The sequence below is a fragment of the Magnolia sinica genome, chromosome 5, assembly GCF_029962835.1.
Source record: "Magnolia sinica isolate HGM2019 chromosome 5, MsV1, whole genome shotgun sequence".
NCBI classification, from domain to species: Eukaryota; Viridiplantae; Streptophyta; class Magnoliopsida; order Magnoliales; family Magnoliaceae; genus Magnolia; species Magnolia sinica.
In genome coordinates this window covers 21,687,011-21,710,965 of record NC_080577.1, presented here as the reverse complement: position 1 = coordinate 21,710,965, position 23,955 = coordinate 21,687,011, and the positions used below count along the sequence as shown (strand labels likewise).

General features: G+C 38.4%; 1 protein-coding gene across 1 annotated transcript in view; it reads left to right on the top strand.

The window, feature by feature from the left end:
- Positions 1-23,955, top strand: part of LOC131245721 (protein PIR) — a 154,153-nt gene that overhangs the window by 37,898 nt on the left and 92,300 nt on the right. The window contains exons 9-17 of the mRNA XM_058245368.1: positions 2-71; positions 434-498; positions 770-965; positions 1,140-1,305; positions 10,145-10,149; positions 14,768-14,854; positions 15,035-15,250; positions 17,591-17,802; positions 18,440-18,587. Of these exons, the coding sequence (XP_058101351.1) occupies positions 2-71; positions 434-498; positions 770-965; positions 1,140-1,305; positions 10,145-10,149; positions 14,768-14,854; positions 15,035-15,250; positions 17,591-17,802; positions 18,440-18,587 (1,165 nt within the window). The remainder of the gene's footprint in view (position 1; positions 72-433; positions 499-769; positions 966-1,139; positions 1,306-10,144; positions 10,150-14,767; positions 14,855-15,034; positions 15,251-17,590; positions 17,803-18,439; positions 18,588-23,955) is intronic.

Here is a 23,955-nt window from a genome sequence, read left to right as displayed (position 1 = left end):
GGACATTTACTCAAGTCAGTGCACAGTGGCAGGACACTGATTCAATGAGGGAGGAGTTGGATGATTTACAGGTTTGTGTACATATACCATTTGGTTGACGGGAAGAAATTGCCATGGTATGCATTTGGTTTAACATTTGGAGTACCCCCAAACAATATTCTGTTTGTTTGGTATAAGATTTGGAGTAACCCCAAACAATATTTGTTTGTTTCAAGTATCACTTGAAATGGGGCAAAACTATTTCAGCAGAAAAGCATTCAACCCTTTCTACTAAAGTACTTCCAAATGTAACCTTTGTTTCACTCTGTCATGATGATAGAATCAATTTATCATCTCAGGAAGATCGATAATCAGTTACGTCAATCACTGTTTTAAAAAAAAGATAATCAGTTACCTCAATTTTATGCTTGTTTGTGCTCTTACTTTTTTGCAGATTTTCTTAAGCACAAGATGGGCTATTTTACTGAACTTGCATGTTGAGATGTTCCGTGTTAACAAGTATCCAGTATAACCACAGATATAATTCTTCTAGGTGATGCCCTTTGTGTGTACCAGGCAAAGAAGTAGCATTTACTTCTTAGTATTTTAAGAGTTTTTCAAATAATTTAGTAGTGATTTAGTTTGTGTCTAGAATCGCATGTTATTCTCCCATTGTTATTATTATGAGATTATTTACCTCCCCAATTAGTTTGGATTAGACTTTGATGATGATAATGATGAGGTTACTTACATATTGACATCTATTATGAGGCCCTTGACTCAAAGATAGCGTAGAAGACGTTCTTCAAGTTCTCATAGTATTTTGTGTCGAGTCTCTGGAGTTAGACTTTGCACTTCTGTTTCCAGAGCGTCACACCCTTCTTCGAGTTTTGCCTGTTCTTGTTGTTTTGGCAACATCCTCAGAGAAAGATGGGGAGTCACTTTATAAGAGAGTGAAAATCAACCGCCTGATCAATATATTCAAGGTATGGCTTCTCTGTGTTGGTTTATTTTTGCTGCTTAAGCCATTAATATACAAGTTTCTTGTGTCAGGACTGTGATTTGAGCTTTCTTATGGTTCTTATTGGCTTATAACTTCATATGGTTCAAAGTTAAGGTTTACAGACCGCCATGAAGATGACTATACCATCCTTTTGCAGAACGATCCTGTTATTCCTGCATTCCCAGATCTTCACCTTTCACCTGCTGCAATTTTGAAAGAGCTGTCAATGTACTTCCAAAAGTTTTCGAGCCAAACCCGTCTTCTAACTCTACCAGCACCGCATGAGATCCCAGTTCGCGAGACACATGAATATCCTTTGCAGTGTGCATAATTCAATGCACAAATAAGCATTTAATATTCTTTTGAGAAAGTATATTTTAAACACACTATTGCAAACTCAACACTAGCAGTTTCTAGAATTATAACATGCTTTAAATAGAAAAACGCTTCACATTCATGAGCTAGATTCACGAGCTTTTGAAATAGGTGATCTTCCTTGTAAAACTGTAAGCGTTTGCGTCGACCACAGGCAGAATTCTTTGAAGTAGTAAATGAGAGGCACTGGTAGTATATGAAGGTGCAACTGCAATGATGTACAAAAAAATGCTGAACCACACTGATACTAGATAATAACGCCCCAACAAACCGGGAGTGACATCCATGGATATAGCTCCCATATGGGGAGTCACGAATGATATTCACTGTAGTTACACAATCTATTCTTGTAGATGCATCTTGGTTGGTCTTTTTTATTTTATTTTATTTTTTATTTTTATGTTTGTTTGTTTGTTTGTTTGGGGTGCATCGTTCTGTTGATCAAGCATGAAACTCAAAAATGGAACCAGGTTAGACACAATCGACTTGCAATGCGGAAGAGACAAAAATAGGTTTAGTTGATGGTGACGATGAGTGCAATTATAAAATGTCTAAATTAGACTCACTGACAACCGCCAGACATACATCCTGTGATGGAGAATAGGCCACACGGTTGATAATATACCTAGGCAACATAAATTATAATATAATGGGCAATGCTTGATAATATACCCAACAAGGTTTGGCGAATGGTCTTCACCATAGGTTTGCTCCCTATAGGTGAGGGTTTGATTCCCCTCCTTGCCTTTACCTGATACACGTGGTTATGGGTGATTGCGTGTATCCGTAGGGATTAGTCTCACTTCAAAAAAGAGGTGGGGACACCCTGTGTCTTCAAAAAAATAAAAATAAAAAATAATGGGCAATGCTATATACACATTAATATAATAAATCATTTAGACACTAGAATACAATATCAGCACTGAGCCAAGAAGGTACCAGCTTTAAATGTATTCTGCACTAACTCTCATCATCTTTTATGTGGCATATGTGGAATCTTATCTATATGCGGAATAGGCCCACGGATCTGTCTGTGCATGGGACATGGCGATCAGGGGTCGGATAGCTTAACTAGCTGAGACGCCGCCATGGAAGCCGGATAAGAATACCAGAATACCTGTAGAACTTAGGATCTTCCTCTCTTTCACACCCTTTCTGCAAATCCCTACAATAACTCATCTTTGGTGCGCCATCTGTTTCCTTTTAGTGTATTCTAGTTTTGAATGGTTTCTTTTTTGCACTAGGCCAATGTCTGATGAGAAGTAGGGTATCTTAATTTATTTTAGTTAATATTCTGGTAATTGAACAAAGGTTCAATAATTTTTGTTGCTAGGTTACCTTGTTGGTGAAAAAATATTGCAGTGTTTCAAAACATTTATCTTTAATCTTTGCTGCTGTGGAAAATATTTGTTGAGATATGTGTTTGGAGAGGACCCCTTTTTGTATTATGGGATAGAATAAGGGCCTATTTATAATTTTCTGAAGTTCCTTACATAAATAGAAAAGGGGGCAGGAACGCTGGCAGCTTTATTTTTTTTCCCCTTCGTCCAAACATTCTCTTTTCTTCTCCTTTCTCCTTCCCTTCTTCTTCATCTTCTTTTCCGTCTGCCTTTCCCTCTAAGATTTTTTCCTCATCTACTTGGTATCGGAGCATACGTCCTTGCATTGATTGGAGGTTTCATAGGAGGGGGCTGCTGCTGATGTCATCTTGCCGTATGGGTGACATCAGTAGTGCACAGTTGGATGGTCCCTTGAGGAAGAAAAGTATAGGATCTAGAAGAGAACGATTTTAGAAGAATTGTGGTGTTTATTTTTTATTTTTTCCATGATATTCGGGTTAGTATCTGGTGATTTTTTTGCTTGAGATGAAGTAGTCTTGAAAAAAGGTTTGATTTGGTTTTTGGGGTGCCACTTTCTGAAGCTTTTTTGTGTGTGGAACTTTTCCACATTGAATCGATGCATCTGACCATTTTCCATATCTATAATAAAAAAACCATCTTATTCGGTTGAGATTTGTGAATTTTATAATGAGATTTGTAAAGGATGGAGCTGCATAACCTCGTTTAAGCTCATTTTTGGTTAGTTTTTATTGAGCCTCTTTGAAATTCAAGACAATGTTTTTTTGCTATTCTTTAGAGAATATAATGAACTGTTTCTGTGGGAAGATGTTGACTATCAGTAGTTCAGAGGCCACTTCCAATGTTTCCGGGGCCTTAAGTTCCATACCAGCCATAGGTGTTTATGGTGACAGCAGAAGATGACTAGGTTGTGGAGAAGAGAGGAGAAGAGTGAGAGAGAAGAAGAGAGTTCGGGGAAAATGTTGTGTATCTAACATGCCCACACACACAATGTTTTATTAGAATAGAACATATAGTACATAACATGAGAAGAAAGTGTGCACATGCACTTACATTAAAAGAGCCACTTAACACACACACACACACACACACACACACACTTTACGCTTACACTCTCTAGACTCTCCCTTAAGTTGGAGCATAGATGTTGATTATGCTCAACTTGTCATGAACACGATAAAGAGCATCTCGACTTAAAGACTTTGTAAGAACATTAGCAAGCTGATCCCTCGATCGAACAAAAGGGGTGAAGATTTCCTTAGAGGCAACTTTTTCCCGAATAAAGTGACGGTCAACCTCAATATGCTTGGTGCGCTCATGGAAAACCGGGTTATGAGCAATATGCATGGTCGCTTAGTTGTTGCAATAAAGAGGAATAGGAGCCGAAGGAGAATAACCAAGTTCTTTAAGAAGGGTGTGAAGCCACGTGAGCTCATATGTCGCATGAGCCATGGCACGATATTCTGCTTCAGTCGAGGACTGAGCAACAACTGGTTGCTTCTTGCTCTTTTATGTGACAAGATTAACACTTAGGAAGGTACAGAAGCCGGATGTAGAACTGTGATCATAAGTACTATGTGCACAATCAGCATCGGAATAGCCAGAAAGATGAAGATGACCATGAGAGTAAAAGCGGAGGCCAAGGCTTGGGGCTGATTTAAGATACCAAAGTATGCAGTATACTGCCGTGAGATGTGAAGTATGGGGAGCTTGCATGAATTGGCTAACAACGTCCACCACAAAGGAGATATCTGGGCGAGTAATAGTCAAGTAAATAGCTGGCCTAAAAGATGTCGATGCATCCCAGGATCAGAAAGAAGAGTACCATCATCTGGCTGAAGCTTCTGCGAAGTATCCATGGGGGTTGTAATAGGTTTGTATCTTGACATCCTGGTCTCCATGAGAAGATTAAGAGCATATTTTCGTTGTGACAAGACTACCTCGGATGGGGATCGACCAACTTCAATTCCTAGGAAGTAGCGAAGAGGACCAAGATCCTTGATTTCAAACTTGGTCTTCAGAAATTCTTTGACATCCCTCATTCCAACAAAATCACTGCCGGACAATACAATATCATCCATATACACAATGAGAACCATCAACCATGATTCCTGTCGATCGACGGCATATAAAGAGGGAATGATCGGCATGACTACGAACAAAGTCGAACTCCATGAGAGCCTGACTAAAATTTTCGAACTACGCACACAGGGAATGTTTGAGTCCATAAAGAGCCTTCTTCAACAAACATGCAACCGTAGGATTGTGGGAAACAACAAAGCTAGGAGGTTGATGCATGTAGATTTCCTCTACAAGATCACCATGAAGAAATGCATTCTTAACATCGAGTTGAAACAAGGGCCATGATAAAATGACGGCCAAGGGGATAACCATACGATTAGAATTAAGCTTAGCCATCGGAGAGAATGTCTCAAAGTAATTCACACCATGGGTCTGCGTGTAGCCCCTAGCAACAAGACGGGCTTTATAACGATCAATGGAGCCATCATGAAGGAACTTGACCTTATAAACCCATTGACATCCAACAGGTTTGTGCCCTGGAGGAAGAGGAACTAGTTCCCAAGTATGATTATTCTCAAGCACAAACATTTCTTCCATCACGGCATTCGTCTAGTTAGGACTTTGAAGAGCATGTGATAGAGACCGATGAATAGTCTGTGATGAAATGGAAGCTGCAAATGACTGAAAGGATGGTGAAAGATGAACATATGAAACGAAATTGCTAATGGGGTGCTGAGTACAAGATCGGGTCCCTTTGCGCAAGGCAATGGGGAGATCTAGACTTGAGGTAGAAGAATCACCCGAGCAACATCCAAAGTGAGTAAAATGGTAGACGACTGAGCATGTGAAGATTTATCTCGATGATGATACATCCGCAGAGGCTTAAGGTCACCCAAATCACTAACAAGATGTGGAATGGAGGGGAGATGAGTCTCCATGAGAATACAACATAGCAAATGAAGATTAGTGAGACAAGATACGTGAGGGTTTACAATTAATAGGGAAAGTTGCAATTAAAAGAGCATTACCCAAAAAAAGTTTAGCTAGGTGCATACCAAGGAGACGGGTATGAGCAACTTCAAGAAGATGATGGTTCTTTCGTTCTACGATACCATTCAACTCTTGAAGTCTCTTATAGTTCATCGAAGGGTTGAAAAGGATCAACTCAGAAGACTAGAGCACTCGATGAAAATGATAAGTTGAGATACGACCATTATGGAAAAAACACCATACACAGGAGACTTATTGGGATCTCCATGGTTGATCAACGAAGTTTAACCATCCTAGGCAACCTTCTTTCTCCATTGGCTTTCTAGTTGCCTTTGTTCATCCTTCCTCGGGTGCTCTCTTCTTCCACATTAACCCCCTTACTACGTAGTCCTCATTCGCCTCAGACAATTTATCTATTATGGAATTGGAATGCCTTTGTTGTCTACTTTTGCAATTAGAATGTCCATCTGCTTCTACTTCATTTGTATAGTCCGGTACACATGTGTCTACTAACCTTGTTTGTCGTCCCTCATCCAGCCTAGTTCGTCCCTTATCTAGCCCAACCTGGATCATTGATTGAGGTGCATCTTTCACATGACATGTCCATTGTCCATTTTTTCTTCATATAGTCTATCTTTTGGAAGAGATAAAGTGAGAATTGCTAATGGTTCCCTATCTTCTATTTTGGGAAGGGTGATATCAAACTTAATGATCACTTGTCTCCATTCTTTGTTCTTCACGTTCCATGTTCATCCAGAAATTTATTGTCTGTTGTAGTCTCACAAAAAAAATTGAACTTTTGTGCTACTTTCTTTCCTACATATGGTATTTTTTGGGACTCGGTGATATGGAAAACAATTGGGAGTAGTCGTGAAGCAGATGGTCTCTATCTTTTGGATATTATTTGTTCTCTTTCAGTCCTATAGTCAAGTAGTTGCCTTAATAAGGATCATAATAATGCTAGGTCAGACCATGACATAGTCATATATGAAATGTCTTTTCAATCATTGAAGTTGTTATTTCTAGACTTGTTAAAGTGAGTTTTGAGTCATAATTTATAGTGTGAAGTTCGTGAGTTGCAGCATTGTAGATCAACTTCTTTCCCAAGTTTGAATAAAAGTTGGCTTCCATTTCATATTTTTCATTCTGATGTGTGGGGACTTGCTCCCATTATATCCGTGGATGGCTATCGATATTTCATTTCTTTTGTGGATGATTTCTCCTGTTGCACCTGGCTGTATCTATGAAGACTCATGATGAAGCACCACCTATTATTAAAAAAATATTGTAAGATGGTTTTCGCCTAGTTTGATAAGAAAATAAAAATATTTCAGTGAGACAATGCTTGAGAATACTTTGAAGGTGAATTATGGGGTTGTTTAGAAGAGTATGGGATGACTCATCAAAGCTCTTGTATGTACACTCTGGAATAGAATGGAGTGGCATAACAAAAGAATCGTCATCTTCTTAAAGTTACTTGGAGTATCTTGACAGGGATGCATTCGTGATGAAGTACCACGTATTGTTAAAAAAATATTGTAAGATGGTTCTCACCCAGTTTGATAAGAAAATAAAAATATTTTGGTTAGACAATGCTCAAGAATGGTTTGAAGGTAATTTACGGGGTTATTTAGAAGAGTATAGGATGACTCATCAAAGCTCTTGTACATACACTCCTTAACAGAATGGAGTGGCAGAACAGAAGAATTGTTATCTGGTTGAAGTTACTCCGAGTATTTTGTTAGGGATGCATGTTTCAAAGCGTTTTTTGGGCTGATGCAATGCTTAAAACTGCCTATCTTGTTAATTATATGCCATCCAGGGTGTTGAGATTGAAGTCCCCACATTAGGTCCTTTGTCTAGAGCAACCTTCTTTCATTCTTCCATCTTGTGTCTTTGGGCATGTGTGTTTCATTAATATCCTGGGTCTGAGGGTGTAATTTTGGGTATCCCTCTACATAAAAAAGTTACAAGTGTTTTGATTTTGTGTGTGGGAATGTTTTGCCACTATTGATGTCACCTTTTTTGAGTCCATGCCTTATTTTTCCTATAATCCTGCCTCTCTTTAGTGGGAGCTTAGAGAGTTGGAAGAGAAGTATCCATTGCTAGTTTATACCCTTCCTGTTACCATTCCTTACAGTCCATCATTTGTTGTTCTAGTAGATCCAGGGTAGCCTACCAATACCACTACTGGTGCCGCCCAACACTTATAGGTGAAGGAACTACAAGTACACACAAGATGCCAAAAAGGGGTGATTATTGTGACACGCCCACCCACTAATTATGATTCCTTGGAACCAGGTAATCCCTCTCCTTTCTCCGTTCCTTCTTCCTCTGAGGATAGTGCTCCCATTGCCTTATGCAAACGAAAGCATCAATGTGCTTTGCATCCTATATCCAAATTTGTCTAGTATGCAACCTCGTCTCCTTCCTTTTATTCTTTCTTGTTTTTGATTTCTTCTGTTGCATTGCCTTCTAGATTTCAAGAGGCAGTCTCCAATCCAATGTTGTGTGAGGCTATGATGGAAGAGATGAGGGCCTTAATAAAGAATGGTATGTGGGAATTGGTAGATTTACCCAAAGGAAAGGAACCCGTGGGTTGCAAATTGATCTTTATAGTAAAACATAAGGTAGATGGTTCTATTGAAAGGTATAAAGCGAGGCTTGCTACTAAGGGGTACACTCGGACATATCGGATTCGCTACAAGGAAACGTTTGCCCTTGTAGCTAAGATGAACTCTATATGGGTTCTACTATCGCTTGTAGCCAACTTTTCTTGGTTGTTGTATTAGCTAGATGCGAAAAATTCATTTCTTGATGGAGACTTGAAGGAGGAAGTGTATATGTCTTCTCTACCTAGTTTCAAGTTCTCTAACAGTGAAGGAAAGGTTTGTAGGTGGAAGAAATCTATTTATGGGATCAAACAATCTCCTCGGGTTTGGTTCGAGAGATTTTGTCAAGCAGTGAAGATGATTGATTTTTCCTAGAGTTGCACCGACCATAAGCCCTTTGGGAGGCGATGGGGATTGTTGATTATGGCTTCGATTGTTTATGTAGATGATATTGTGGCGACAAGAAATGATTCCCAGGAGATTCAAAACTTAAAGGAATATTTGGCAAAAGAGTTTGAAATTAAGGATCTAGTGATGCAGGACAATTAATCACTTGCTCTAAAAGTTGGAACTATTAAAGTATGGCGAATTAACCCCTTTATCTCATAGCCCAGGCCCCACATCTCATGGGTTAGGACCTCGGCCGAACCCCCCTTGTGGGCCCCAAATCACATGGGTACCGCTTCACATGGGCCGCCCACCCTGAGCGTGTCCCTGCATCCCATAGGCTACCCCACTCGATCCCGGTGTGAAATGCGCATTAATCACCCCCGGTGAGGAGTATCGAACACGTGACCTCTCCCGTGGGCCCCGCCTACCCTGAGTGTGCCCTTGCATCCCACAGGTGACCCCACTCGAGCCCGGTGTGAAAATGCCCCTGCATTATCTAGGAAATTTGAAATATTTTCTGGGTGTAGAGGGTGCTCGATCAAAGAAAGATATCTTTATTTCTCGTAGAAAGTATACCTTAGACGTTCTGAAGGAGATTGGTAAGCTAGGTTCGACCGACACACCTATTGATCTTAATCATAAGCTTAGCCGAATTGAGGGGGAGTTACCCAATAAAGAGGCGCATTAGAGATCGGTTGACCGACTCTCTACCTTTCTCCCACGTAACCTGATTTAGTATATGTAATAAGTGTGGTGAGTCTGTTATGTAGGCTTCTTAGGTTTCTCACTTAGAGGCAGTTGAAAGAATCTTGAGATATTTGAAGGCATCACTTGGGAATGGCCTTTTGTTTGCAAAATCATGGCCATCAATGCATAGAGGCCTACATTGATGTAGATTGGGCTGGTAGTGTAGATGATAGAAAGTCGACTACATGATATTGTACTTTTGTGGGAGGAAATTTAGTGACTTGGAGAGGCAAGAAGCAAACTGTAGTGGCTAAATCTAGTGCTGAAGCAGCACGTAGGGCTATAACACATGATGTAGAGGAGTTATTGTGGCTAAAAATTCTGTTACGTGATTTGGAAATCAAGGTGAATGCTCCTATGAAGCTGTTGTGTGATAACAAGGCAACTATTAGCATAACTTAATAGCATCACTGTACCAACTACCAAGCACATTGAAGTTGACAGGTACTTCATTCTTAAGCTAATTATCTCTCAAGATCTTTGTCTGCCACTTGTAACAACTGGGAATTAGCTTGTTGACATTTTCATTAAGGGAGTTATTAATTCAAAATTGGAATATGTTCTTCGCAAGCTGGGCATGATATATATTTATGCCAAGTTTGAGGGGGAGTGTTTAGAAAGTGTCTTGTAATATGCGAGAATAATGACCTATTTATAATTATCTAAAGTTCCTGTTATGTAAATAGAAAAGGGGGCTGGAACACATGCAGCTTTTTTCCCTTTCCTCAAAACACACTTTTTTTTCCTTTCTCCTTTTCTTCTTTTCTTTCTACCTTTCTCTGGAGCAGTGAAGATCATCTAAATAAGTGCGATCGTTTCAAATATTAATTTTGTTCATCATTCGTGGAATGAATGGTTTTGACATGAAGATGAATTTGGAGGAGCATTTTATTTTATAAAGAGATATATATATATATATATATATTTTAATTTTAATTTTAAATCTAGATGGAGGGGCCCCTTGCCACCTTGTGCTGTCTTGGTAGCTGTTTGCCATCTGATTGGAAGTTGGATTAGTTAATCACTTTAATGTTTTACATCAAGCTCATGCAATGGTTTTCTGAATAGCATTGGTTTGGAAGCAAAAACAGGAAAAAAAAGGTGCAAAATATTTGTCATCATCATCTAATCCTTATTTCCCAACTAATTGTGGTCGGTTACATGAATCTTGTTCTGCCATTGCAAAGTATGTTTATGCTACAACTAATTAATTGACTTTTTAAAACTGTCACAATTATTGCTTGTCTTGCTAAAATTTTTTTATTGATTGTCTTGCTATAAAATTTATGTAACGTGGCAATCCAGATAGGGTGTAGATGGAGGACTTGAAGCTAATGTAGTTCTGTTATTCTACTTCAGGTCCATGTTGAAGTTGCTTGATGTTCTGGTGGAACTTGATCACCTTAAAAATGCAAAAGCAAGCATACCCAATGATTTTTCTTGGTATAAGAGGTATAATTTTAATCTCTGTTCTATTTTGGTTTTCCATCCTCTATGATAATTGGCATCTTCTCATCTTGTAATTTGCATGACCCCAACATGACCTGGCTAACATCCCGAGGTTGTTATTTTTACTTTGGCTAACATCCATCGTACAGCATGACTTGGCTTACATGTTGAGAGTGTAATTTGCATCTTCTATTGTTCCTTTATATATAGAATTATAGATATATATATATATTATTTTTATCGATGAGGTTGCCTGGACTTCTGAATTTCTTTATATCTTATGGTTCTTGCTCATAACATCCTGAATCTCCTGGTCAGAGGGGCAATTGAGAACTATGAAAATATTACAATTAGGTCCTTCCTCGAGCACTTTGTCTGCTGCATTCATAGACTCCTATATTTACCACCCTATTGTTTGATTGACTGATGTCATGAGACTGATCAGACTTGAGCAGATTTCTGTGACTGTGAGAGATTTTGAGGCCCAATTCTTGAATCTAAAGGCCTTATTTTTCATACTTCTTAATTATATAAAAAATTTGACAGTAACAATTACTAACCAAATTATAGAACTTTCTGTTGTGGCAGATGTGTAAATTGGCTTCTAATCATGCAATCATTAACTCTTTACTATGAATTTTTACATTGTGATTACTGTTGTTTCATCTCTTAAGATCTTTCTAAACCTAGTGAACACGGCTAAGCTGGCGTCGCATCATCTCAGCAGATGTTTGCTTTTTCAGGCACTTCATTTTCATTATCTAGTCGCACCCTGTTGTACTAACTGAGAATATTGCATGGCTTATTCAATCCAGTATCAGTATTAGTTTTAACCACCTTCGCATTCCTCAGGACATTTACTCAAGTCAGTGCACAGTGGCAGGACACTGATTCAATGAGGGAGGAGTTGGATGATTTACAGGTTTGTGTACATATACCATTTGGTTGACGGGAAGAAATTGCCATGGTATACATTTGGTTTAACATTTGGAGTACCCCCAAACAATATTCTGTTTGTTTGGTATAAGATTTGGAGAACCCCCAAACAATATTTGTTTGTTTCAAGTATCACTTGAAATGGGGCAAAACTATTTCAGCAGAAAAGCATTCAACCCTTTCTACTCAAGTACTTCCAAATGTAACCTTTGTTTCACTCTGTCATGATGATAGAATCAATTTATCATCTCACGAAGATCGATAATCAGTTACGTCAATCACTGTTTTAAAAAAAAGATAATCAGTTACCTCAATTTTATGCTTGATTGTGCTCTTACTTTTTTGCAGATTTTCTTAAGCACAAGATGGGCTATTTTACTGAACTTGCATGTTGAGATGTTCCGTGTTAACAAGTATCCAGTATAACCACAGATATAATTCTTCTAGGTGATGCCCTTTGTATGTACCAGGCAAAGAAGTAGCATTTACTTCTTAGTATTTTAAGATTTTTTCAAATAATTTAGTAGTGATTTAGTTTGTGTCTAGAATCGCATGTTATTCTCCCCATTGTTATTATTATGAGATTATTTACATCCCCAATTAGTTTGGATAAGACTTTGATGATGATAATGATGAGGTTAATTACATATTGACATCTATTATGAGGCCCTTGACTCAAAGATAGTGTAGAAGACGTTCTTCAAGTTCTCATAGTATTTTGTGTCGAGTCTCTGGAGTTAGACTTTGCACTTCTGTTTCCAGAGCGTCACACCCTTCTTCGAGTTTTGCCTGTTCTTGTTGTTTTGGCAACATCCTCAGAGAAAGATGGGGAGTCACTTTATAAGAGAGTGAAAATCAACCGCCTGATCAATATATTCAAGGTTTGGCTTCTCTGTGTTGGTTTATTTTTGCTGCTTAAGCCATTAATATACAAGTTTCTTGTGTCAGGACTGTGATTTGAGCTTTCTTATGGTTCTTATTGGCTTATAACTTCATATGGTTCAAAGTTAAGGTTTACAGACCGCCATGAAGATGACTATACCATCCTTTTGCAGAACGATCCTGTTATTCCTGCATTCCCAGATCTTCACCTTTCACCTGCTGCAATTTTGAAAGAGCTGTCAATGTACTTCCAAAAGTTTTCGAGCCAAACCCGTCTTCTAACTCTACCAGCACCGCATGAGATCCCAGTTCGCGAGACACATGAATATCCTTTGCAGTGTGCATAATTCAATGCACAAATAAGCATTTAATATTCTTTTGAGAAAGTATATTTTAAACACACTATTGCAAACTCAACACTAGCAGTTTCTAGAATTATAACTTGCTTTAAATAGAAAAATGCTTCACATTCATGAGCTAGATTCACGAGCTTTTGAAATAGGTGATCTTCCTTGTAAAACTGTAAGCGTTTGCGTCGACCACAGGCAGAATTCTTTGAAGTAGTAAATGAGAGGCGCTGGTAGTATATGAAGGTGCAACTGCAATGATGTACAAAAAAATGCTGAACCACACTGATACTAGATAATAATGCCCCAACAAACCAGGAGTGACATCCATGGATATAGCTCCCATATGGGGAGTCGTGAATGATATTCACTGTGGTTTCACAATCTATTCTTGTAGATGCATCTTGGTTGGTCTTTTTTTTTTTTTTGTTTGTTTGTTTGTTTGTTTAGGGTGCATCGTTCTGTTGATCAAGTATGAAACTCAAAAATGGAACCAGGTTAGACACAATCGACATGCAATGCGGAAGAGACAAAATAGGTTTAAGTTGATGGTGACTATGAGTGCAATTATAAAATGTCTAAATTAGACTCACTGACAACCGCCAGACATACATCCTGTGATGGAGAATAGGCAACATGGTTGATAATATACCTAGGCAACATAAATTATAATATAATGGGCAATGCTTGATAATATACCCAACAAGGTTTGGGTGAATGGTCTTCACCATAGGTTTGCTTCCTATAGGTGAGGGTTCGATTCCCCTCCTTGGCTTTACCTGATACACGTGGTTATGGGTGATTGCGTGTATCCGCTGGGATTAGTCTCACTTCAAAAAAGAGGTGGGGAGACCCTGTGTCTTCAAAATAAAATAAAATAAAATAATGGGCAATGCTATATACACATTAATATAATAAATCATTTAGACACTAGAATACAATATCAGCACTGAGCCAAGAAGGTACCAGCTTTAAATGTATTCTGCACTAACTCCCATCATCTTTTATATGGCATATTTATACAAAAATACATAAATAGCAAAAATAAATACATTCTTATGTGCATATCCATCCAAAAACATGTGTATACACAATTATTTACAAATATAAGTACGTGCATATTTTCATGCATGTGTTAAATCACACTCATAACTTTATATGGGTGCACACTAAAAGTTATAAACAAATATTGGCAGACGTGCTTGTATAGAGGCATATAGATAAATGTGTGTAGGTTTACATCCTTGTGGACCATACCTATTGTTGTAAACATTCATCTGTCATCCATTGTGTCAAACAACCAATTGCTCTAAAAGCTTGAGCCATTAGATGATGTCATATCAATCTATATCGAGGGACTGTAACACATTGATTCACTTTTACTTGAGTGGCCACATGCATTCACACCCTATATATCCACATCACCACATGGTTTACAAATATCGATACCGTATTTGTAGGCTGTCACAAACATTGTTTGATTGTATAATTGGTCAAGATGCTTTGTGTGTTTGTAGTAACTTTGTCAGTCTACAAGAATCTCAATTTGGTCTGCTCTATTATTAAGGTACTCGTGGTTAACTGGTGCCTTCTTGTGGAAAGTGTCTTTGATTTGGTGAATGGTATTTTGTAGTTTTTTACTTTTTAAATGGAAACCTTGATTTAAATACTTATCAGAGGCATTATTTGATCATAAATCACATTGGAGCTATTCGTGCTGAGCATGATGATTTCGCCATTCGTTTTGCTTCAGCCATGAATCAGGTACTTAACTGTCTGGTCCTTGTTGGTCAGTTGATGTTGCTATAGAATTCTGCTCTACTCGAATGAGCTTATTATCCACATAAGGTTATATGAATTTGTTTTAGGGGATTTTTTACTCCATGGTAATTTGCAGTCTGTTTCCTAACTCTACGTTTCCTTGGTCATGTTCTCTTTACCCAGATTGTATTATTGAAGTCAACAGATGGTGCTGATATTGAGTGGGGCAAGGAAGCTAAGGGAAACATGTATGATATGGTCGTTGAAGGCTTTCAACTTCTTAGCAGATGGACTGGTCGTGTTTGGGAACAATGTGCATGGAAATTCTCTCGCCCCTGCAAAGATGCAATTCCTTTAGAATCACATGAGACTCCAACATCGTTTTTTGACTATGAAAAGGTTTGTCATTTCAACTGCATTTTTCTAATTACAGTATTACCTTTTGGTCATACAAAGCTTGGTTCTCTGAGATAGTAATCTTTGTATTTGGTTTCTGTGCATTTATTTTTCTTTAGTCATCAACACCATGATGACTCATGGTTGTCAGTTAGATGTTCACATGCTGTAATTTCCACTGTAAAGTAGTATGGTGGGCTGCTTGTTCTAGTGGACTTCCACATACAAATAACATGAAACTATACATGATCTGATAGTTATGTCAAACCTTTTTGGTAGTTCATACCCAGTGTGAGCTCTAACATTATGCAAGTTACAATGTAACATGACAATGGCTCAGTAACTAATTAGAATTATTTATTTATTTATTGGTTCTGGACTACCAAGGCCTCACCTCATCAGAAGCCCTTGGAGACTTGATTTGAAGTCTTGACTGGGAAGATCAGCTGTCATAACCAGCTGCGTGCAGCTGGAGATTGAATCATTAGATGTATGATTCTTATTCACTAGAAATCAACTTTTGACATTTTAAAGTGGGCATTCAACTATCATGCCGAACCATGCAAGATCTCCTTTGTATTTAATGAAATTTATTTTGTTACCTCGAAACTAAACATTTCACTTTTGGCAGAGAGGCAAATGCTCTAACCAATAGGTAGCTAGATAAGGATTGGTCCTCCCATCTCTATTCCTCAGAAATAGAGTCCCTCCCCTCAATGTCTTTTGCTTTCTTTTGAATAAAGTTTAGCGTTATTGTTCACAAATGTATTTTGACTGTCACAAAGGAGGTCACAATGACCACGTCCAAGCAACAGTTCACCAAAATCACAGTTCCCGACAATGTTAGAAGACCATGTACAGGGGCTAAGACCTGCCCAGTCCCAGAAGCTTATGAAGTGGTGACCTGGTGATGTGGGAGTTAATGAGCGCAGCCATGGTGAATGGGAACCATAACTATAATGATCTTAACATTGCAAAATTCCTTGTCATGAAAGGCACAACAATCTGGGCATGGTCTTGGAGTGAGGCTTGCTGAACTAGACATTTGTGATGTGCGGACTACCTGCAGCTTGACAGAAAGACCCTGTGCAGCTTTACCATTCCCTCAGATTGGCTTTGGTCCTCTCCTGTGCAGCTTAGGTGGAGTGTGAAGAAGGCCTCCATGACTCCACCGCAGGGGAGAGGGGAGCAAACGATCAGCCAGATGCCACTTTGGAAAAGCAAGAATTCTAATCTTGTGCCAGCAAGTACAGGCTAAGGACAATCTTAAGTAAATAGTTTCTATGGGTGTAAGCCTCCCAAAAAGTAATGGAAGCATGTCAAGGTTTCTTCTTGCCGGGTGCTGACTTTTCCTCGAATGCAATGTTAGAAGGGAGCTTGCTTAACGTGCTCTTGGTATTAGCAAGTGGGATCTCAAAACATGCATCAGATCAATCATTTTATTTTGTTACGGGTCATTTGGATGCCTGTAATTTTTTTAGTTGTAAACGCATTCCAGCTGAAAAGAGTTTCAGGTGTAATCGGTTTACATGCTATTCCATTTGGCTTTTAAGTGGTAATCTGTTTACAGGTAAACAGATTGTGTTTGGCTAGTTTACAATGAATAAAGTAGGTATTCATACCATAGAGCTTGGGCGGTGGAGCTTTCAAAATCTGCAAATTACAAAAGAAAGACTTGATTTTTTTAAGGGCCCTAAGAGAGCATTAAAACATGCACACACTAAACGGATTGGATGTCTTCCACTATCACAGTGGGCCCCAAATGCAATCTAGAAGTTTTTAATGGTGGACGTCCCATCCTTCCCTCGTGTGGTCCATTTGGTAATGGACGAGCTGTTTTTTAGGGCCACAGGAGAGCATCAAGGGAAGTACATGATGGATACATTGGATGTACCACACACATTACGGTGGGCCCCACATGTCATGAGTGTATATTAACCATTGTGTTCTAACATGTATAATGCCTTTTTAGCTGTAAAGACTTTACCTGTAATCTGAAACATGACTTTTTACCAGGTTTCAGACTACAGCTAAAAGTTGTAATCTGTTTACAGTCTAGACAGGCCTTTAAAGGCAAATACATGCATCCAAACAGCCCCTGTAATCAGATTACCTGTAATCCCTTTACAACTTAAGGACTTTACAGGCATCCAAATGACCCCTTAGTTTTCTCTGTAAGTGTACTGGAGATGTCTTACAAGTGTTTCTTAAATGTTTCATGTTGAAGGAAAATTTGGTTACACTTGATCTGTTTTGTTGTATCATGTCAATAAAGGACACTTTTGCTCATTATTGTCGGCTATGATGTGCATTGATGCCTTATTGTGCATGTAAAACCTTCAGGTAGTTCGTTGGAACTATACTGCAGAGGAAAGGAAGGCACTAGTAGAACTTGTGAGTTACATAAAGGGCATCGGTTCAATGATGCAACGATGTGACACATTAGTGGCAGATGCTTTATGGGAAACAATCCATGCTGAGGTCCAAGATTTTGTCCAGAACAAATTAGCCACCATGATGCGAACAACTTTCCGGAAGAAGAAAGACCTCTCAAGGTGCAGTTGTCTTTTAGTCATTTATGGTCTGATATGGTTTTCTGGAAATTGTTTGCTCCAATATCATGTTTTAGTTCCTGTATACAGCTGTGGTCAGTAAAGTACTGGCCTTGTGTACCTGAGCTGCAAAAGGCACATAATTTTACAAAACTCAAATAGCTTTATCGAATAGTTGGTGCACCATTAGGCCAAATTACTGCACGGCGGGCACCCAAGTCATGTATGGATTTTTACACTCTAATTATATTACATGTGCTACATAAGCTACTTGGGCAATTTCCCCATCCTTTGCTATACTTTTTAAGGAAAATTGGTTAGGAGACTATCAGCACAACTGTCTTTTCCATGTTAGTTTTGTAAGAAACTGGAATATGTTTATGTCGAATGATTTTTCTTTCTTAAGATCGTGCAAATTATTTAAAAATGAACTCAAATGTCAGTGATCTGATGGTGAGCTGATCTTTGAGAAATAAGCAGCCTGCAAACTGATTCCGTGTGACACATGCAGAATAAGCATGCAAATCTCAAATTTGTTATTCATTTGTAACCTTGTTTATTTTATAGATGACGTTGTTTAGATTGCTTTACCTGCATGCCTTCTAATTGATTATGTTATGCATTCAATTGCATCCTTTAGGATTCTTTCAGATATGCGAACGCTTTCAGCTGATTGGATGGCTAATACGAGCAAGCCTGAACCTGAGTTGCATTCATTACCACATGGAGGTGAAGAAAGCAGGGGAAATTCTTTTTATCCGAGGCCAGTTGCGCCGACAGCTGCTCAGGTTCTCTCTCTCTCTCTCTCTCTCTGAGCCGTACAATTGTACAACCCATCCCTGGATGGTGGATATGGGTCTAGCCCTTCTTTAATCTCTTTCTTACGGTCAAATTAGGGTTTTGGATTGAGTCATTATGTGTTTGATTAGAATTCCTGTTTAGGACAGGTGGGATTTTTGTTTCTCTTCCCTATTCCCTTCTTTTTATTTTTATTATTTATTTTTTATTCTCATAAATCTTGTGCTGAAACTACCTTAAGAAATCTACGGTTTCTCTGTGTTCTCTCTTTTGTCGAGCGCGTGTAATGGCTTGTGCATGAGGTGTGTGAGATTTATGTGATCATCATCCCTCGTATGGCGTGAAGACGTGTGGGCTGATTTCTCCAATGTGTGGTGTTCACTTTGTGGGAAGCGTGTAAATAAAGTGTTCGTGAATCGTGCTAGGTCAGCCCATACTTGTGCAATGCATGTGGTACTCTTCTTTCCCTTGTTTTTAATGGAGGTGAGAAGTGATCTGAGAACTGGATTTCTATATCCATTCGATTATTTAGGGGGCTAAATAACCTCTATTAAATTGAATGGAACAAACTAACTCCAGTGATCCAAGTCAATTCAAGTGTTTTTAACAACAAAAGGCAAATTAAATCTTTTGACCACGGAGAGACCGGATGATAGTGCTAGTACATATAATCAATGGATCGAGGATAGTGCTCAAATTATGACATGGTTGTGGAATAGTATGGAATCATCAATAAGTGCAAATTTAGTGTTTTTGGATATTGCAAAAGAAACAGGGGAGGCACTGTGGGAGGTATTTGTCAAATAAAAGCATCTCTCGTGCGTTCCAACTATATGAAGAGATATTTGGAATTCGATAGGGGGATAAAAACCCTGTATGAATATTACTTAAAACTTAAAGGGATGTGGGTGGAACCGAATGTCTATCAACCTCTCACTACGGATTTGGACAAACAAGGTCAGCAATGTGAAGAGTTTCAAGTAGCTAAATTTTATCCAGGTTAAAACTTATTAGTATGAGCTAGTTCATGCACAAATGTTGGTTAGTAAGGTGGTGCCATCCCTGAATGAGGTCTATGTCCGTCTCCAACGTGTGTATCTAGGGTCTACCAGTGGGACCAATGATAGCTCTTCTTTTACATCTTTCTTTGGACGAGGTATAGGAGGCGGTCACAGTGGTAGAGGTAATCAAGGAGGCCATGGTGAAGTGAGAGGAGGTTGTGGATTTCAGAAGTGTACACATTGCGGTCTTATGAACCATTTAGTTGAGAAGTGTTGGGATCTTCATGGAAAGCCAGCATGGACGAATTAGGTATCTAGTATTCGAGACAGTGGGTCTCAACCTGCTAGTTCCAGTTCTACATTGTAACCACCATGTACATTTGGAGAGATGGTTACTCTTATACAAGAAGAGTATTTAAATTGAAACACCTACAAAAGCAACTCACTCATATGGCTTCTACAGTGATTTTTGCCCCTGAAGCGATGTTTGTGACCTCAGGTATGGCTTATTTAATATCCACATGTTCTACTTAATGGGTTATTGACTCTGGAGCATCTGACCATATGACAAGTGACTTTAGTGCTTTTTCTTCCATTTTTACAACATTAGCCAGTTCATATGTCGCTTTGGCAGGTAGTACCTAGTCCAAAGTGCATGGAATGGGTACTGCTCATCCGAGCTCTTCTCTCTCATTATTATTTGTCCTCTCTGCCCCTAAATTTCTTCTAAATCTTCAATTAGTTTGCAAGCTCACTAAATCTTTTAATTGCTCCAACTTTCAATCATTCACATTGTGTTTTCTATGATTTTAAGACGTTGGAGAAGATTGGTAGAGAGAATGAGCAAGATAGGTTGTACTATCTAGACCGTGAAGCTATTAGTGCTAGAACGAAGGACATCTCTCCCTATCAGTGTCACTGCCATCTTGGTCATTCATCCTTGAAAGTTCTTAAAAGTGTTATTCCTTATCATCTATGTCAATTTTAGAGTGCGAAGTATGTCAGTTGAGTAAACATTATCATTCTATCTTCCCACAATGTGTGGAAAAACGTAGTCTAGTTCCCTTCTCTCTAGTACATTCAAATGTTTGGGGACCGGTTAAAATTCCTCGTAGGACAGGGCATAGGTACTTTGTTATATTCATTGGTGATTATTTTATTTTTATTTTTTTATTTTTTATGAATGACTTAATTTTTTTTAATGATGTCAGGGTGTCCCCACCCCATTTTGAGGCAAGACTTAGAATTTTTTTTTTTTTATAATGAAAGAACGATATGAAATATTCTCTATTTTAAGACCTATCGCATGGAGGTACAAAATCAATTTAATTTGAAGGTGTCTGTGTTTTGTTCCAATAATGCCATGGAATATATGTTAGATTCCATTCTTTTGTGTTTGTCTGAAACAGGTATATTGCATTAACAATTGCGTGCACATACCTCACAACAAAACAGTGAGCAAAATAGAAAAAATGTCACTTGCTAGATGTAACTCGGGCTTTGTTACTTCACATGATTTTTCCCCAAAATTCCTCTTGTTATGCAGTTCTTACGGCATGCTTCCTGATAAGTCAAATGTCCTCAACAATCTTAACAGTAAACTCATGCTTTTATTACTTCACCTCGTGACATCTTACTTCCAGATGCTTTACCGTTCTCTTTGCCTCCCAGAGTCTTTAGATGTGTATGTTTTGTTCACCAGTTGGAGTCAGACCATGATAAATTAAATTATAGAGCCATCAAATGTGTCTTTCTTGGATACTCCTGAAAACAGAAGTTATTATTGCTACAACCCTTCACTTTGGAGACTGTGTGCATAAATGTCGCTTTCTTCAAGTCCACTCCATTTTTCTCAAATGACAATAAATCTCTTGATATAGGAGTTGTCTTTATACTTGTTGCAGTTGATGAAGACACAATTCCATCTCCTACCACTATACTAAATTGATGGTTTACTCATGTAAAAAATGGACAGACACTACAACCACTTAGAAAAGGTCTAATGGCCCTAAGAAAAGGCAAGTGTGCATGTTCTGATAATCTTTTTTCTAAATGTGTCTTTCCAAAGCTTGTCTCTCAATTTTTGTAAATTCGCTCTATCCTTGCATCTTATTCTATTCCCAAGTAATATCAAGAAGCATTGTTAAATGAGGAATGGCAGTAGGCAATGGAAGAGGAAATGGTTGTTCTTTATCAAAATCACACTTGGCAGCTCATCAGTTTACTTGCAGGGAAATGTGCTGTTGGCTGCACATGGGTATACACCACTAAATTCCAACCCCAGTACCCCACGGTATGATTGAATGGTTAAAGGCTTGCTTGGTTGTTAAAGGATATACTCAGGCACTTGGGGTTGATTATATTGCAACACTCTTTGGTTGCCAAGTTGAATTCAATTCATGTTCTTCTCCCTGTGGCTGTTAATCATGGCTGCCCCCCCTTCTAATTAGATGTTAAAAATGCCTTTCTTCACGGTGATCTCACAAAAGAGGTATTTATGGAGCAACTGCATGGATTCGTTGCTCATGAGTTAGACAAGGCGTGTAAATTGCCGAATGCGATTTGTGGTCTAAAGCAGTCACCATGTGCATGGTTTGACAAATTCAATGAAGTTGTGTTGAACTACGACTTTGTTCGAAGCCATGCAGATCGTTCTGTCTTTATACAAAGAGGTATGTCAAGCCTTATTGTGCTAGTAGTATACGTTGATGATATTGTTGTTATAACTTATAAGTGGTGATGATAAAGGAATAAATGATCTACAAAGACACTTTCTCACAAAAGATTTGGGACATCTTCGATACTTCCTAAATATAAAGTTGCCATATCAAAGGAAGGAATTAATCTATCTCAACGAAAAATATATTTTGGATTTGCTTATGGAGACTTGTCTTTTTGGTACTAATCCAGTAGGTACACTTATGGATCTGAATCACAAACTTACCAATGATCAAAGGGAGATACTTGAAAACCCAGGGAAGTATCGAAGATTGGTTGGTAAACTCACCCATTTAACCACCACCCAGCCAAATATTTCTTATGCTGAGTCTGGTGAGTAAGTTTATGAGCTCTCTGAGGGTACCACACATTGATGCAATTGTTTGAATTCTGCGATAGCTTAAAGGGGCACCGGATCAAGGAATTATGTTCGGACAAAACTGTCATCTTCAGCTCATAAGATACTCTGATGCAGATTGGGTTGGCTCTTTGGAAGACAAGTGATCTACTACTGGATATTGTTCATTTGTGGGAGAAAATCTAGTCACATGGAAGAGGAAGAAGCAGTGCTATGGCCAGATAAGTGCTGGAGCAGAATGTAGAGCAATGGCTCATGCTACTTGTGAGTTGGTGTGGATCAAGAATCTGCTACAAGAAATGGGGTTTGTGGTGAATCTACCAATGCGGTTGTTTTGTGATAATCAGGCTGCATCCCATATTGCAAATAATCTAGTCAATCATGAAAGAACCAAACATATTGAGGTAGATTGCCACTTCATGCACGAGAAAGTCTCCCCTGGTAAAATCTCTACACCATATGTTGGTCACAAGATCAACTTGTAGATATATTCACCAAGGCTCTTCCTCACAGTCGGTCTTCACACATATATGGCAAACTTGACATCGACAACATCTATGTTTCAGCTTGAGGGGGAGTGTTAATATACTAGACACTACAAGAGATACAATAAAGACTGGGGTGTGAATAGATAATAACCTTAATCCAATCACACGTGCATAGAGAGGATAAACATTTCCTTTTCTGTTATTTGTTCTAATTTTAATGTAGAAGCTTCAACTCTAGTGCAAGGAGCCCTATCCTTGATCTTCTTGTAAGTAATATGTTCCCGTTTCTATAATTTGTCTCCTTTTTTGGCTGAAATAAAAATTCATTATCCATAAAAAATTGCACGAGTGTAGAAAGCTCATTGGCGATAAAACCCTGTCTACATTCTTCCATGAAAGGCAAAATTAGATAAGGGTTTGGACTGTTTCCACTGTCACAATACATAAATCTGCTATAATCTGACAGGTATAAAATATATTATTAATGCAAGGAAGGCATGCTTTTCACCTGACAGTAGTTAAGAACTAACAGAACTAACTGCATAGTCATATGTTTTGTTGCTAGCTAGATACTTCAACTTTAGCTTGTTACAAGGAAAACATCTATCATCCTTGATTCAATGGGGAGGAAAATAACAATGCATGTAAATATGTTTACTTTTTCTTTCTTTTATATGGAAATTCTTTTGTGGTCTCTCTCTCTCTCTCTCTCTCTCTCTCTCTCTCTCTTTTATTTTATTTTTATTTTTTTATTTTATTTTTATGCAAGTGGAAGTGATCTTATGTGAATTAA